General features: G+C 37.6%; 1 protein-coding gene across 5 annotated transcripts in view; it reads right to left on the bottom strand.

The window, feature by feature from the left end:
- Positions 1-6,130: 6,130 nt before the first annotated feature.
- The window catches only part of P4HA1 (prolyl 4-hydroxylase subunit alpha 1), an 86,594-nt gene continuing 76,354 nt past the window's right edge, over positions 6,131-16,370 (bottom strand). For all 5 annotated transcript variants that reach the window (XM_081822943.1, XM_006731148.3, XM_006731147.3 and 2 more), the window contains 5 exons: positions 16,113-16,166; positions 12,764-12,829; positions 9,468-9,536; positions 8,508-8,604; positions 6,131-7,206 (listed from right to left, as the gene is read on the bottom strand). In XM_081822943.1, coding sequence (XP_081679069.1) covers positions 7,136-7,206; positions 8,508-8,604; positions 9,468-9,536; positions 12,764-12,829; positions 16,113-16,166 — 357 coding nt within the window. In that variant the 3' untranslated portion in view covers positions 6,131-7,135. The remainder of the gene's footprint in view (positions 7,207-8,507; positions 8,605-9,467; positions 9,537-12,763; positions 12,830-16,112; positions 16,167-16,370) is intronic.

The following is a 16,370-nucleotide window of genomic DNA, read 5'->3' as shown; positions in this document are numbered from 1 at the left end:
GGTGCCTGGGTGGCTCAGTTGGTTAAGCGACTGCCTTCGGCTCAGGTCATGATCCTGGAGTCCCGGGATCGAGTCCCGCATCGGGCTCCCTGCTCAGCAGGGGGTCTGCTTCTCCCTCTGCCCTCTTCCCTCTCGTGCTCTCTGTCTCTCATTCTCTCTCTCTCAAATAAATAAATAAAATCTTTAAAAAAAAAAAAAAAAAGAATTGTTTTCTTAATTTCTCTCTGGTACTTCTAGTGTATAGAAACACAACATTTCTATGTATAGCTTTTATATCCTGCAAATTTACTGAATTCTAACAGTTTTTGGGTGGAGTCTTTAGGGTTTTCTATGTATAATATCATGTCATCTACAAATAGTGACAGTTTACCTTCTTCCTTACCAATTAGAATGCCTGTTATTTTTCTTGTCTGACTGCTGTGGCTAGGACCCCAGTACTATGTTGAATAAAACTAGTAAGACTGGATATCCTTGTCTTGTTCCTAATCTTAAAGGAAAAGCTCTGATTTTCACCACTGTGATGTTAGCTGTTGGTTTTTCATAAATGGTCTTTATTATGCTGAGGTATAAAACCTCTAAACCCACTTTGTTGAGAGTTTTTGTCATGAATGGATGTTAGATTTTGTCAAATGCTTTTTTTGTATCTATTGAGATGATCATGATTTTTCTTCTTTTTGTTAATGTGGTGTGTCACGTTGATGGAGTTGCAAATATTGAACCATCCTTGCATCCCTGGAATAAATCCCACTTGATTATGGTGAATGATCCTTTTTCCCCCAGATTTATTAGAGAGAGAGAGCAGGGGGAGGGGCAGCAGGAGAGGGAGAGAGAGAGACTCTCAAGCAGACTCCCTGCTGAGTGCAGAGCCCAACACAGGACTCAATCTCATGACCCTGAGATCATGACCTGAGCCAAAATCAAGAGTCAGATGCTTGACTGAGCCACTCAGGCACCCTGGTGAATGATCCTTTTAATGTATTGTTTACAATTGTGGTTTGCTAATATTTTGTTGAGGAGGTTTGCATCTATGTTCATCAGGGACATTGGCCTGTAGTTTTCTTCTTTTTGTAGTGTCTTCAGTTTTGTTAGGGCAATACTGGCCTTGTAGAACATACTGGGAAGCTTTCCTTCCTCTATTTTATTGGAATATTTTGAGAATAGGTGTTAACTCTTCATTAATTGTTTGGTAGAATTCACCTGTCAATCCATGTAGTGCTGGACTTTTGGTTGTTGGGAATTTTTTTATTACTAATTCAATTTGTTACTTACAATTGTTCTGTTTGGATTTTATTTTTCTTCTTACTTCAGTTTAGGAGGTTTCTTTTTTTTCTTTTTAAAGATTTTATTTATTTGAGAGAGAGCACACACACGAGTAGGGAGGAGGGGCAGAGGGAGAGGGAGAAGCAGACTCCTCGCTGAGCAGGGAGCCTGATGTGGGACTCGATCCCAGGACCCTGGGATCATGACCTGAGCCAAAGGCAGATGCTTAATTGACTGAGCCACCCAGGAACCCAGTTTAGGAAGTTTCTGAAAATGTATTCATTTCTTCTAGGTTGTTCAATTTGTTGGCATATTTTTTCTAGTAGTCTCATAATCCTTTGCATTTCTGTGGTGTTGGGTTGTTACTTCTCCTCTTTGATTTCTGATTTCATTTATTTGGGTTGTCTCTTTTTTTCTTGATGAGTGTGACTAAAGGTTTATCAGTTTTGTTTCAAAGAACTAGCTCTTGGTTTCATTGATTTTTCTTTTTGTCTCTATTATTTCCTTCCACTGACTTTGGCCTTGGTTTTTTTTTTTTTTTTTTTTCTAGCCCCTTTAGGTGTAAGGCTAGATAGCATATTTGAGATTTTGTTTCTTGAGGTATGTATGCTTTTATTACTATAAATTTTCCTCTTAGAACTGTTTTCACTGTGTCTCAAAGACTTTGGACCATTGTGTTTTCATTTTCATTTGTCTTCATGTATTTTTTTTTTATTTCCTCTTTGATTTCTTGGTTGACCCATTCATTGTTTAGTAGCATGTTATTTAACCTTCATGTATCTGTTTATTATAGATTTCTTCTTGTGATGGATTTCTAGTTTAATACCATTGTGGTCAGAAAAGATGCATAATATGATTTCAGTCTTCTTAAATGTATTGAGATTTGTGACCCAGTATGTGATCTATCCTGGAGAATGGTCCATGTGCACTTGGAAAGAATGTGTGTTCTATTGGTTTTGGATGGAATGTCCTGTATGTATCTGTAAAGTCCATTCGGTTTAATGTGGCATTCAATGACACTGTTTCCTTATTGGTTTTCTTCCTGGATGACCTATCCATTGATATTAAGTGGCGTGTTTAAGTCACCTACTATTATTGTATTACTGTCAATTTTTCCCTTTATGTCTATTAATATTTGCTGTATGTACTTAGGTGCTCCAATGTTGGGTGCATAGACACTTGGTAATTATTATAACCTCTTGTTGGATTGGTTTATCATTGTTAATGGCCTTGTCATTTGTTACATTCTTCTTTTGTCTGATAAAAGTATTGCTACCTTGGCTTCCCCCCCCCCCCGCCCCATGCCTTCTATTTGCATGGAGTACCTTTTCCCATCCTTTTACTTTCAGTCTGTGTCTTTAGTCTTAAGTGAGTCTCTTGTAGGCAGCATATAGATGGTTCTTGTTTTTTATCCATTCCACCCTCTGTGTTTTGATTGGAGCATCTAGACCATTTACATTTAAAGTGGTTATTGATAGGTATATACTTATTGCATTTTGTTGATTGTTTTCTGGCTGGTTTTGTAGTTTTTCTTGTTCCTTTCTTCTGCTGTGATTGATGCCTTTCTTTAGTTTGTTTGGCTTTCTTTCTCTGTATTTTTTTGTGTATCTGTTACAGGTTTTGGGTTTGTGGTTACCATGAGGTTCATATATAACATCCTAAGGATATATGTATTAACTTGATGGTTCAGTTTGAACACATTCTAAAAACTTTTTTAATCCCCTGCCAACATGTGTTCTGTGTATGGTATCCTATCTTACATCTTTTTATTCAGACATTTTCTTCTAATTATGGCCTTTTACATGTAAAGAAAAGTCCTTTAACATTTCTTATAAGGCTGGTTTAGTAGTAATTAACTTTCAGCTGGGAAACTATTCCTCCTTCAATTCTGAATGATAATCTTACAGGTAGTCTTGATTGCAGGTTTTTTCCTTTCAGCAGCCACTCCCGTCTAACCTACAAATTTCTGCTGAAAAATCAGTCTTATGGGGTTTCCCCTTGTACCTATTTTCTTCTCTCTTGCTGCTTTTCAAATTCTCTTTGATCTTTGACATTTTAATTATGTGTTGTGGTGTAGACCACCTTGAGTTCATCTTGTTTGAACTCTGCTTCCTGAACCTAGATGTGTTTCCTTCCCCAGGTAAGGGAAGTTTTCTACCCCTTACTCTCTCTTTTCTTCTTCTGGGACCCCTATAATGTGAATGTTTGTTTGCTTGATGTTGTCTAAGAGATCCCTTAAAGTATCCTCATTTTTAAAAATTCTTTTTTCAGGGTATTGGGTAACAACCAGTTAGGCATCTGACTCATGATCTCAGCTCAGGTCTTGATCTCCGGGTCATGAGTTCAAACCCCACATTGGGCTCCACACTGGGCATGAAGCCTACTTAATAAAATAAAAATTCTTTGTTTTGCTGTTCAGCCTGGTTGCTTTCTATTATCCTTTCAAATCACTGATCCATTCTTCTACATTTGTTAATCTGTTGATTCCCTTTATGGTATTTTTTTAAAGATTTCATTCATTTATTTGAGAGAGAGATGTTGGGGAAGAGAGGCAGAGGGAGAAGCAGACTCCCCACTGAACAGGGAGCCCGACAGAGGACTTGATCCCAGGACCCCGGGACCATGACCTGAGCCGAAGGCAGACGCTCAACTGACTGAGCCACCCATGTGCCGTGTTATTGTATTCTTCAACTCGGTTCTTTTTATATTTTCCTTGTTTTCAAGTTCTCACAGAGCTCTTCCACTGTTCTCTCCAGTGCAGTATCTTTATGATCATTAAACTCTTTACCAGAAATATTGCTTATCTCCATTTAGTTTTCTCTGAGGTTTTGTCTTCTTTCATTTGCAACATATTTCTCTCTCCCCATTTTGCTTGACTTTGTGTTTATTTCTATGAATTAGGTGGAACAGCTACTTCTAAACTCAAAGGAATGGTCTTGTGTAAGGCCATCCCATGTAAACTATGCGTACCTGATGACTTTGGTTTGCTGGCTGGAGCTGTGTGTGGCATAGGCTGGAGTGCTGGGGCTGTCCTTGTGGGATGGCCAGAGCTGAAATGGGCATAGTCTGGGTGGTCCCTGGGTTCTCTGTGCAGAGGGTACCAGGGCAGGCTAGCTGAAGAGTGTATGGACTAGGGCAGCCCTTGGGGTCTCTGCAGAGGGTACCCAGGTGAAGTACAAGCTAGGGAATCTGTTATGCTCCATGTAGGAGGCACCCTGGTGGGGTAGCTGGAGCCAAGGTTGGGTGTGGGCTGGGGGGTTCTGGGGCACTCCCTACAGAGTGTGCCCTGACAGGTGAACATAGCTGAAGTGGGCATGGGCTGGCCTGGTCCTGGGGCTCTTGGTGCAGGGGGCACCTGGGCAGAACAGCTGAAACTGATAGCGGGTGCAAGTGCTAAGTGCAGAGGGTGCCCTACAGGAGCAGTTGGAGTTAAGGCAGGTTATGGGCCAGTGAATCCTGGAGCACTCCACACAGGGGTGCTTTGGTGGAGTGGCTGTAACCATGGCAGGCACCGGCCAGGGGTTCCTGGAGTGCTATGCTACAGGTGCCCTGGCAAGTCCTCTGGAGCCAAAGTGGTGGTTTGGAGTGCTCTGGGGTGTTCTGTGCCTCTGTCATCTGACAGATGGCTGGAGCTACAGTGAGCACTCACTAAGGGTGTCCTGGTGTGTGCCCCATCCGGGCTGCAGCTGAGGCTGCCTTGGTGGGATGGCTGGGACTGGCATGGGCTAGAGGCCTGGGTCTCACTAAGGTGGTAAGCCTGCTCGGGTGCTCAGACCCTGCCTCCATCCATGCTATCAAAGTGAAGGGCACTTGCTAGCCCCTCCAACCTAAAGAGAGTTCCAACAGCTCCCCCATCCTTTGGCAGAGTTCCCTTATATTCTAGTTGCTCCTTTAAATCACAGCTTTTTTTTTTTCTGTGCCCCAGGGCATCCAGAGCTGGTATGTAGCCCTCCTTTAATGTTCACCATAAAAAAAAAAAAAAAAAAGATTGCAATGACCACTGGACTCAAAACTTTTTATGGAATTTTTTTTTTCTCCTTTTCATCTGGAAAGAAAAATAGATCTTACAGAACCCTCCCAAGTTTCATTACCAACTAACACTGAAGAGAGTTTACTGATCCCCACGGAGAGTTTGGGTTGAATATAATGAAGAAATCTGTAAGAATGTCATTTCCTTCTGAAATATATATTATTTTTATTCTACTTGCTAAATCACATAGGGTAATAAAGGTTAGTTTCCATTCACTGAACCCCCACTTTATTTCTATCCTCTGGCATTTACATTGCTTCTAGCATGATTATTTCTTTTAAATAAATCATCATCTATAGCCACAAAATCTAAGATTAAAATACTGAAGCTAATTTTCAAATTTCCTACCAAAATAGTTGTGAAACAAAGGGTATTTTGGAGAAAGGAATTGGTAAAAGTAATAATACCTTCTTACCCAAGCAACCAAATTCTTAAATATTTAAATAGTGCATAAAGGATAGAAAGCCCTGGTATGAACTAAGATTCACCATAAGAAATGTAAAAAGTCCAAAGGGTCAATGGGTATACTTCATTATGGTCACAGCTTTATATTACACCTTATTTTTGAATAAGAGAGAGCTTAAGTAACATTATTGTAGTAACTCCATAACCATAGTAAAGTTGTAGTGCTCCTTTTGAAGGAAACCTATTTTGATTAAGTATCTGCAAGTTCAGAGAGCCTAAATTTTCTACCATATCAGTGTGACATTAGAGTGAATGAAAACCAAGGGGATAAACCTCAGTACTCTGCATTAAAAAAAAAAAAAAAAGAAATCACCTGTTGTCACTATAGTATGCATTCACATTCAAGTATGAAAAATACCACACAGAAAACAAAAACATTTTTAAAAAAAGATTTAAGATCATAAATAGGTCATTGTTGTCACAACACATTTCAGAATTGAGAAAAACATTTTGGCTTTTTAGAAAAGATTTTTTTTTTTTTTATCAATTCCCTCATCATTAAAAGGACTTGTACATTTTACAATTTCCAGTCTCCTAAGGCACAATATTTTATCAGAATGCCAATATCATCACCCTGCTATAGCAGGAATAAGAGGCAAGGTATTAGCACTAAGAAAAACAGCAAATTTTATGGACAAAATCATCAGTCATTTAAGAAAAGGGGGAAAGAAACAAACTAATCATCATTTTAGTTAAGAACCAGTGTTATATAGGGCTTTGTGTTAAAAATTTTTGTTTAATCAAAGTATTTTAACTCAGATTTAATTCACCACAGAGGAGCTATGAGAGAAGAATGGGACTGGTAAAATACAGTATACTTTCTTTAAAAAGATTTGAAAGGAAAAAAATCAACTTGGAATAGCATATGGGGCAAACATCAAATGGAACCCGGATCAGAGGCCTAGTTTATTCCTAGTCTTCAGGCAGATCCAGAAAAGAAGACTAGGTAAACCTAATACCTAGGTACATACTATGAAGCTTCTGTTCCTTAATCACATGGCCCATTCTAGCCTATCCCCTAAACACTGAGATGTAGTGAAATACTATAATCAGATGCTTAAACTGTTTTCTTTATCCAACCAAGAAGTTCTTTAGGAAATAAGTGTAAAAATTCCTCATTTTAAACTCTACCTTGCTTTATCCTCTGTGATACCAACTGAACTTTAAAGGTTTGTATGTACAATATGGTGATTTAGTGTTACTTTTAAAAGAAAAAACCCACAAAGTTAGTGATTGTCCACAGATGAAACATCGGATGAGGTTCATGACTGAAATCAATCATGGAGTGTTAGTCAATTGTAAACGCTGGAAAGTTAAGACCGGGAAATGTGCATATCAGACACATTAAAGTATAGCAGGAGAGGAAGGGAAGCCTATTTGTCATTCCAATTCTGATAAGGTACATGGTCTTCGAAACTCTTGTCCACGTTCATGGAGCCACTTATTAGATACTGTGAGAGAAAAAAAATATATTAATATTCTCTACTATCTAACTAGTTTAACAAAGTTTCTATATGAGCTAAAAGTTTAAGACCATATAAGATGCAGATGGTACCTAGGCACTTTTTTAAAAGCTTCCCTAAATGCTGGACATACATTTGAGAGTCTATGTATGTGCACTTCCTAAAGTAACTGATGTTCAATCAAAGGCTTGAAATGAAAACACAATTGGAATTAAGATGTAGGTACAGACAGAACATTGTTTTACCTGTTTGCAAAATACGATCTCTAACAGAGACATTTTAAAAATGAACACAAAGCCTCCACTCTACAGGAACAATTCTACAATCAATCACTATTATGTGCTCATTAAGTTTCCTTGATTCCAAGATACTGCTTTTCAATGTACCTCAAATGGAATTTTCTACTCCTCCTATATCCTAGAGCCCAATCAGTGGCATCAATGCGTACAAAATACCTAAACTAGGACCCCTAATTACTCTTTTATCTTTCTCAACTCCTGTCTCCAATCTTTTATTAATCAAACCCTGTCACTCTTCCTTGTATATCTCTTCAATCTCTTTACTCTCCAACAGTTTTGCTGCTGCCTTAGTCCAGGCTTTCATCCTCGCCCACTTAGACAAGGGAAAAGAGCCTTCTAAACTGATCTCCCAGTCACTAGTCTCTCTTCATTCTAGTCCAGTGATTCTCAAACATTATCATCATCAGGGGAGATTTTTAAAATTCTAATGATCAGGTGTCACTCCTTAGTCCTGCTATGTCTGATATGGTAGCCACTAGACACATGTGGCTACTAAGTACTTGAAAGGTGGCTAGTGACACATACTGGAATGGATTTATAGGGTTAAGTAATATGTATTAAAATAACTTCACCTGTTTCTATTTTGTTTTAATGTGGCCGGTCATGCTAGCATGACCCTGAGTGTGTCTCTAGCCTCACATGAGTCCTGGCCCCGGTCTCTAACAGGCCTGGAAAACATACTGCTCTTAGCTTCAAGACCAAACTTTAAAATTAAGCTTTGAAGAAGCCTCTCCCAAATATAAGGAGTCACCATCTGTTTACATCACTGTATTAGTGGGTACTATTCTAATTTATCCATTAGCATGTCTCAATCAGACAACTGTAAACTCCTTGAGGGAAAAATACTGTCTTATTCAAGTGGGAATACTGTTAAAATCTGTCATCAGAATTCTGAGCTGTTGAAACCAAATATATTAAGATCAGAAACTGGCTTGGCTGAATCCCTTTCAATGTTAGGAGAAATCACAAGAGAATATAGGAAATATTTACCCCATTTGTTTCCCACTAGCACTGGACAGGCTGCATGCCGTGTACTATAATCTCCTTCTCCACTGGCAAACAGATTATACCAGAAAACAGCAGTTCCCTGTGGAGAATAATACAAAATTATCTCTAAATATCAGGTTATCACTTTTTGCAAAAATTAAATTTTCCTCTGTTCCTGTGAGGAAGTACACCTCTATGGCAGCATTATATCTTCTCTAATAAAATTCTAAAAATATAGTCATTTACAAAATTTTGGTGATCATGAAAATGTTAACACCACAAAGTTGCTTGACAAATCTTACAATAGCAAGATGGAGGGATAAACATCATATGGAACCCATTTTATCTTATTTATTTAAAAGATTTTATTTATTTGACACACAGCAAGAGAGGGAACACAAGCAGGGGGAGTGGGAGAGGGAGAAGCAGGCTTCCCGCTGAGCAGGGAGCCCGACGCGGGGCTCGATCCCAGGACCCTGGAATCATGACCTGGGCCGAAGGCAGATGCTTAACGACTGAGCCACCCGGGCACCCCTGGAACCCATTTTAGGAATGAAAACTTTTAAGTACTAATCCTTGGTTGTTCATTACCTCTAGGTAATCATAAAAATTGTGCCATAAAAATATTCAAAATTTTGGGGCACCTGGGTGGCTCAGTCGTTAAGCATCTGCCTTCGGCTCGGGTCATGATCCAGGGTCCTGGGATCCAGCCCCACAGTGGGCTCTCTGCTCAGCGGAAAGTCTGCTTCTCCCTCTCCCACTCCCCTTGCTTGTGTTCCCTCTTTTGCTGTCTCTCTGTCAAATAAAATCTTAAAGAAAAAAAAATTTTAAATTTTACCTGGTATACCTAGTAAGTAAATTTTACCTAGTAAGGATTATCTCTATCTTTAAAAATGGAGTTAATTAAACCATGAAATTGAGGTGCATCTCCTCCTCAGGGAAAAAACAGATCCACAAAATTACCTTTTTGGGCCAAACACTAGCTCCTACTTCAGGAAAAACAGTGGCTCCTCCTGCTGACACATCACTCATCTGTAAGAATTCCAGAGTATTATCAGAAGCACTGGTATAATAAAGTTAAATATGCCATTGTGAGGAAGATAGGATACTGCACAGAATATGAGAATATCTGGACTTATACCTAACATAGATAGGTTTGTGCATGCTACTCAGTTTTTAAACAAAATGCTGTTTAGGTTTACATACTTAAGTAAAAAAATAAAAAGCAAAGAAATGATAAAGTCAGGAAAGGCGATAAGGATATCTTTTATGTCTTATAGCTAGAGGTAAAAAGAGATTATTTAAAACCAATACACCAAGTAATACAGGGGTATAATTATGCATATATTGCACTAAAGTATAACCTCCATGGGGACAGGACTTTTCATTTGTTCACTGCTGAGCTTTAGTGTCTACAGTAGTAATAGTAGGTGCTCCTAACTAGGTATTTACCCAAGGAATATGAAAACACTAATTCAAAAGGATATATGTACCCCTATGTTTATTACAGCATTATTTACAATAGCTAAATTATGGAAGAAGCCCAAGTATCCACTGAAAGATTAATGGATAAAGAAGATGTGATGTATATATGCACAATGGAATATTATTCAGCCATAAAAAAGAATGAAACCTTGCCATTTGCAATGACATGGACAGAGCCAGAGAGTATTATGCTAAGCAAAGTAAGTCAGAGACAGACAAATACCATATGATTTCACTCATATTTGGAATTTAAGAAACAAAACAAAGGGAAAAAAAAGAGAGAAACCAAGAAATAAACTCTTAACTATAGAGAACACACTGATGGTTACCAGACGGGAAGTCAGGGGTGGATGGGTTAAAGAGGTGATGGGGATTAAGGAGTGCACTTGTGATGAGCACCGGGTAATGTACGGAAGTGGTGAATCACTAACTTGTACACCTGAAACTAGTATCACACTGTATGTCAACTGTACTAGAATTAAAATCTTAAAAATTTTAAAATGTAACCTAGAATAAAAACACAAATCTTCCAAATTGAGGAAGCACATGGACAAAATGAGACAAAGGAAACACAGATCATAAAGACTGTATCAAAAAGCAAAACCCAATTATTGCTACATCCAAGAGTCACATCTAAAACAAGGGACTTAAACACACTGAAAACAAAAAGATTTGCCAGGCAAATGTTATATCAAAGAAAACAGAGTTTGATCTTAATGCTTTTATTTTGATTTAAACTGTGCCTGATATTAAGTGAGATAAATAAGGGTATTTTACTATGATAAATACAGCATCAGTAGCAAAGTGCTATCAGCTCTGTAAGCAATGAAAAAACAATGAAAAAGTTGTGCTAAATGGCCCATCTAGGAACAGTATTTAAACAATGGGGGGGGAACATGAATTACTAATCTAATCAAAATGCTATATAATTAAAGAACATATTAGTAATTAACATAAAATCTAATGGTCAAATCTAATATTCATGGATATTGGACCAAGTAATACAGCATCAATATTCATAAAAGAAAAAAAATGTCTCTTAAACATCAGAAAAGATGACCAACCTCTCTAATAAGAGAAATGCAAATTAAAGCCACAAAAACTGCTAGTCTAATAAGTGAAAGATGTACAGATCAAAGTCTGACAAACATCACACTTAAAGGTGGGATATAAATTGGTACAATAATGGAAGTTCACCTCTAAAAAGTATACAAGATTTCACAGCATGAATTTTGTATAATGTATCAAGCTTCTCCCCTGGTTTTCCCTTTGTGGTAATTCTCTCTCATCTTTAACTTAGTTATATTACAGTACTTAAATCTTTTTGGAAACAGATAAAGTTGTAAGAGGGGAGGGTGGGAGAATAATAAGGTAGGAAGGTGAGAAGGTAGGTTGAATAGAGGGAAAGCGGAATGGAGGAAATAGAGTAAAAGACACACAGGGAAGGTGAAGGGAGCAATGAAGAAAGAAAATGAGACTGAGCAGAGATACACGGATTTTGGTAGAGAGTGAGAATAAAACAGCAAAGAGATGCCATTTTCGTATCATTCAAATGGGGACGGGATAGAAAGTGTAATGAAATAAGCAAAATTTAAGTCTAGATATAAAATACATTTTTTAAGTTAACAAAGGTTACTACTGTAGATTATATTTTCCAAATATTATACCAATATGCCCTGTCCTACATGTTTTTTTACATGACACCAATATTCTTATCGAGTGGTAGAGTCTATGTCCTCTCCCCCTGAACCTTGGCAGATCTTTGTAATTGCCTTGATTAATAAAATGCAGAAGTGACATTATTTGACTTCTGAGGGTAGGTAATGAAAATGCCATGCATTTCAGCCTTGCTTTTTGTGGAGACATGAGCTCTTGTAATCCAGTCACCATGCTGGGAGGAAGCCCAGACCACATGCAGGTATTCTGGCCAAAGCCAGTCTCAACCTCAGCCTTCAAAATGACCCCAGTTCCAGTCATCCTCTGACTGCAAATGCATGAAAGATCCAGAGCAAGAACCAGGAGTGAAGCCCGCTCAACCTCACAACCAAGAGAGATAAAAACCTGGAACACTACATCAAAAACTAATGATGTACTGTTGGTGACTAACATAACATAATAAAAAAGTTATTTTAATCCATTCAGTTTTGTGGTGATTTGTGGTTATTTGTTATGCAGCAGTAGAGAACTGGAGCAAATATTATGACCAAAGTTAAGATTGTTCAGTTCATATACCTAAACATATAGAAAAAATAAAAAAATACCATACTGTTTGAAACTTTAATAAACAACGTGAAAATGGTTAGTTACTCTTAATGGGGCTGCCAAGGTGCTATAATGTGCTATTATCTTGATCTAGCTGCTGCTTACACCAGATGTGTTCACTGTGAAAATTTATGAAGTTAAATACTTATGATTTGTATACTTTTTCTGATATAGATCATCAAAAAAATTCAAAAGGAGTTTGTTAAAATATGTGTGAATATATACAGAGGTGCTTATATATGCATAATAACAGTCCATACTCCAAAATATCAACAATGATTATCTCCAAATATAGAGACTGTTAGTAATTTCAGCATTCTTATTCAGGTTTTAATATTATAATCTGAAAAAGTTACAAATGCAAAAAAAAAAAACCCTCCACTTACTCAGTTGTAAAAACTTTAAATTAGAATGTTAAATAAGGTCTAAGGAAAACAAACATCTGAACACATCAAAATAAATGTCATGTAATAAAATCCCATCTTAAAATAAAAATTTTAGCTGTAACTTACATAAAACAGCCATGTAGCAATTCTATTTCCTGTCCCCAGCTCTTTGAAAGCATCTGGTTCATCTTTCTGTGAATAAAACACAGTGAAATTCAGTAATGCAAATTATCTAGTGGCAACTAAACACCAGTAATATGCTAAAGGATATGCCTAACCCCAAAAGGTTCATTTATAATGTCTGGTGCACAATATATAGCAGTCACTTAAATACTTGTTGGATTTCAATTCAGCTTGTACAGTGAATACTTTTGGTAAGACCATTGCAGGGAAAAAAACCCCACATTTATTAGCCTAAATAACGAAAACCAATATCTACTATCTACAGATTATTAATAAAATTCATGCCTATAGTTTTGCTTCCAAAAAGACAGAGAGCCTCATAGCTACATTTATGAACTCTGTTCTCTGTGGGTAAAAAGTTTATTTTGAGATTTACTTTGAACTCATTATCCATTCAAATGTTTACTGTGACTATGCTTGTCATTCTTTTAGACAGTCAGCACTTTAATCTGGCTGGAGAATTCACATCTGGCTATTTAAATCTAAATTAGGGGTGCCTGCACGGCGTGGTCCGATAAATGTATGCCTTAGCTCAGGTCATGATCTCAGGGTCCTGGGATCGAGCCCCGTGTCGGGCTCCCTGCTCAGCAAGGAGTCTGCTTCTCCCTCTCCCTCTACCCCTACCCCCTGCTCGTTCTCTGTCTCAAATAAATAAATAAAATCTTTTTTTAAAAAAATCTAAATCAAAATACAATACAGTCTCTTGGCAGTTATCCCAGGAAAATGGATTTTTCACACAGAAATTTACACACATCTTTATTTGTGACAGCCCCAAACTGGAAACTACCCTAACATCCTTCAAAGGATGAATGACTAAACAAACTGAGGTGTGTCCATACCATAAAATAGTACTCAGCAATAAAAAAGGCACACAGTTACATTCTGTAAGAACATGAACCTCCAGGGAATTATGCTGAGTGAAAAGAGAAGATCTCAAGAGGATACATACTGCATACAAGTCTAACATTTGTGAAACGACAATTGAGACAGGTTAGAGGAGTGCTAACCAGCAGTTAGGAACAGGAAGCAGAAGGGTATGTGCAGCTACAGAGCAGTCTATGAGGGAGTCTGGCCGTGATGGTGCACTCACGCACCCTGACTATGGTGGTAGTTTCACAAAGCTACACATGTAATAAAACTGCACAGACACACACACACCCAAATTAGTGTAAATGTAACTGGTGAAATATGAATAAGCTCGGTGGCTTGTGCCAATGCCTATTTCTTGGTTTTGATAATGTGCTACAGTAATGGAAGATGTTAACAGTGGGGGAGGCTGAGGGAACGGTTCACAGGACCTCCCAGTACATTTCTTCACAACTTCCTAAGAATCTGTAATGATTTCTAAATAAAAAAACTAAGAAAAAAATTTAGTTGCACTAATATCAGGACTTGAATTATACTCTTTCACATCATCCAAGACTCTCAGACATTTTTCAATAATTGAAAATAGAAGGGAAAGAAACTAAAAATATATTCTTTGCTGGCCTACACAGAAGAGTCTAGGGTTCTGGGATTTAAGATGGTCAAGGGCTATAACACAATAAAAGCTATGTTTTCTTTCAAAAGAATATACTCATTTTAAAATGGTAATTGATCAATAAATTTATTAAAGTACCTGAGACAGTTTAGTTCTTAGAATTCATTTAATTTTTAAAAAATACTTCTCCCTGAATTTATTTTACTTTTTTTTTTTTTAAAGATTTTATTTATTTATTTGACAGAGACTATGCATGTGCACAATCAGGGGAGCTGCAGAGGGAGAGTGAGAAACAGGCTCCTCACCAAGCAGGGAGCCTGACGTGGGGCTCAATCCCAGGACCTCGGGATCATGACCTGAGCCAAAGGCAGACGCTTAACCTACCGAGCCACCCAGGCACCCCTAGAATTCAGGTAATTATGATAAAGCTTAATTAAGATTTGATAATGTATAATTTATAGCTTAATGTGAAAAAAGAAAAGTTACACCTTTTTAGCAAACTGCTTCGATATTATTTAGTCTCTCCATCTATTTTGTATTTATCTTCCTATCTCTCAGCATATTCTTGTAATTTCTTCAGATTTATCAGCTAATTTACTAATTCACTTCAACTGTCTCTAACCTGTTTTAATTTATCCAAACTTTAAATTTCAACAATTATTTTTTTCTACCTAGAGCTTCCATTTGTTTTTCAAATGTTAAATCATTTTGAAAGTTTATTAATTTTTATCCTTTAATTTTTAAAAATATTATACAGTTATTTTATATTCTGTATCTGATAACTACCTAACATCCTGGGGGCATCTAAATGTGTGGGTTGTTTCAGTCTCACCAATGGTGTCTTATTACCAGTTAGTAATTTCTTTTTTAATCAGTTCCTGTTTGGCTGACCTTAATCTTTAAAATTCCTGAGGTGTTAGAATGAGGATGCCTGTTTTCTGCCAGGTACCAAGGAGCACTACCTAACTGAACAACTTTCATTTCTCCTCTTCCAGGGTAGTGAAAATTCAAATCCAAGGTTCATGTGGGAGCAGGCCTATGCTTTCAAACTTCCAGAAAAGGCTCTCATACACATTACGTTCCCACCAGGGTGATGACAGGCAACTCTCCTTAAGGCTCCTAACTCAAAGTAGATTATTTTCAGGCTATTCGTTCTCTGAGGGTGTAATCCTTTTGGAGATTCAGGTTTTATGCATGGGTCTCTCAGGTTCAGTAGCCTGCACAGTGGTAGGTTCTCTCACAGAGGTGTTAGTCCCCAAAGCTCTATATTCCTGGAGGCACATGCTTTCAGCTTCAGCTTTTCTGCCACCCCCTTTAACTCTAATTTTAGTTTCTAAGTTTTCCTTGTTCATTTTGCCGTTGGGAATTTCCTTTACTTTCTTCCAGGCTCAGCAATGCATTTAAAAGTATCTAATTTTTTTTACTGTGTATCTAAGGGTTTTTTACTGCTAAAAAGGTTTTATAGGGTATCTATTCCACCATGCTTCCACAAATTGCAAACAGACTATAAATTTTTAATACTAAAATAACAGAATTAACATGTCATGCCTGAGTTTCAGCAGAACTCCTACCGTCCCCATTTTTTTTTTTTTTAAGATTTTATTTATTCCTTTGAGACACAGAGATACAGAGAGAGAAAGCATGAGCAGGGAGAGAGGCAGAGGGAGAGGGAGAAGCAGGCTCCTTGCTGAGCCAGGAGCCTGATGTGGGGCTCGATCCCAGGACCCTGGGATCATGACCTGAGCCGAAGGCAGACGCTTTACCATCTGAGCCACCCAGGCGCCCCCTTCCCCATTTTTTTTTTTTACTTACCCGTGCAAAATCAAAATGGGGTTCATACTGTCCTCCAACTCCATAATTTGCTACCTGAAGGAGAGGAACAAAGTATGCATTAAAAAGAATCAAGACTACTATTCAAAAAATTTGTAAGTCCTATTTTGGTGTCTTATATGTCATGGTTATGTAGTCCTAGAGAAATAAGAAGCAAAGCAGTTTAAATCAATGAGAGTTCCTAAGGAACCAAGGACAAAAATCTAAGGACAGCTACTATATTATTATTTTAGAACCTTA

The sequence above is a fragment of the Leptonychotes weddellii genome, chromosome 6 (assembly GCF_054177405.1).
Source record: "Leptonychotes weddellii isolate Sample4059 chromosome 6, ASM5417740v2, whole genome shotgun sequence".
Classification (NCBI taxonomy): Eukaryota; Metazoa; Chordata; class Mammalia; order Carnivora; family Phocidae; genus Leptonychotes; species Leptonychotes weddellii.
This window is presented reverse-complemented; position numbering and strand designations above follow the sequence as displayed.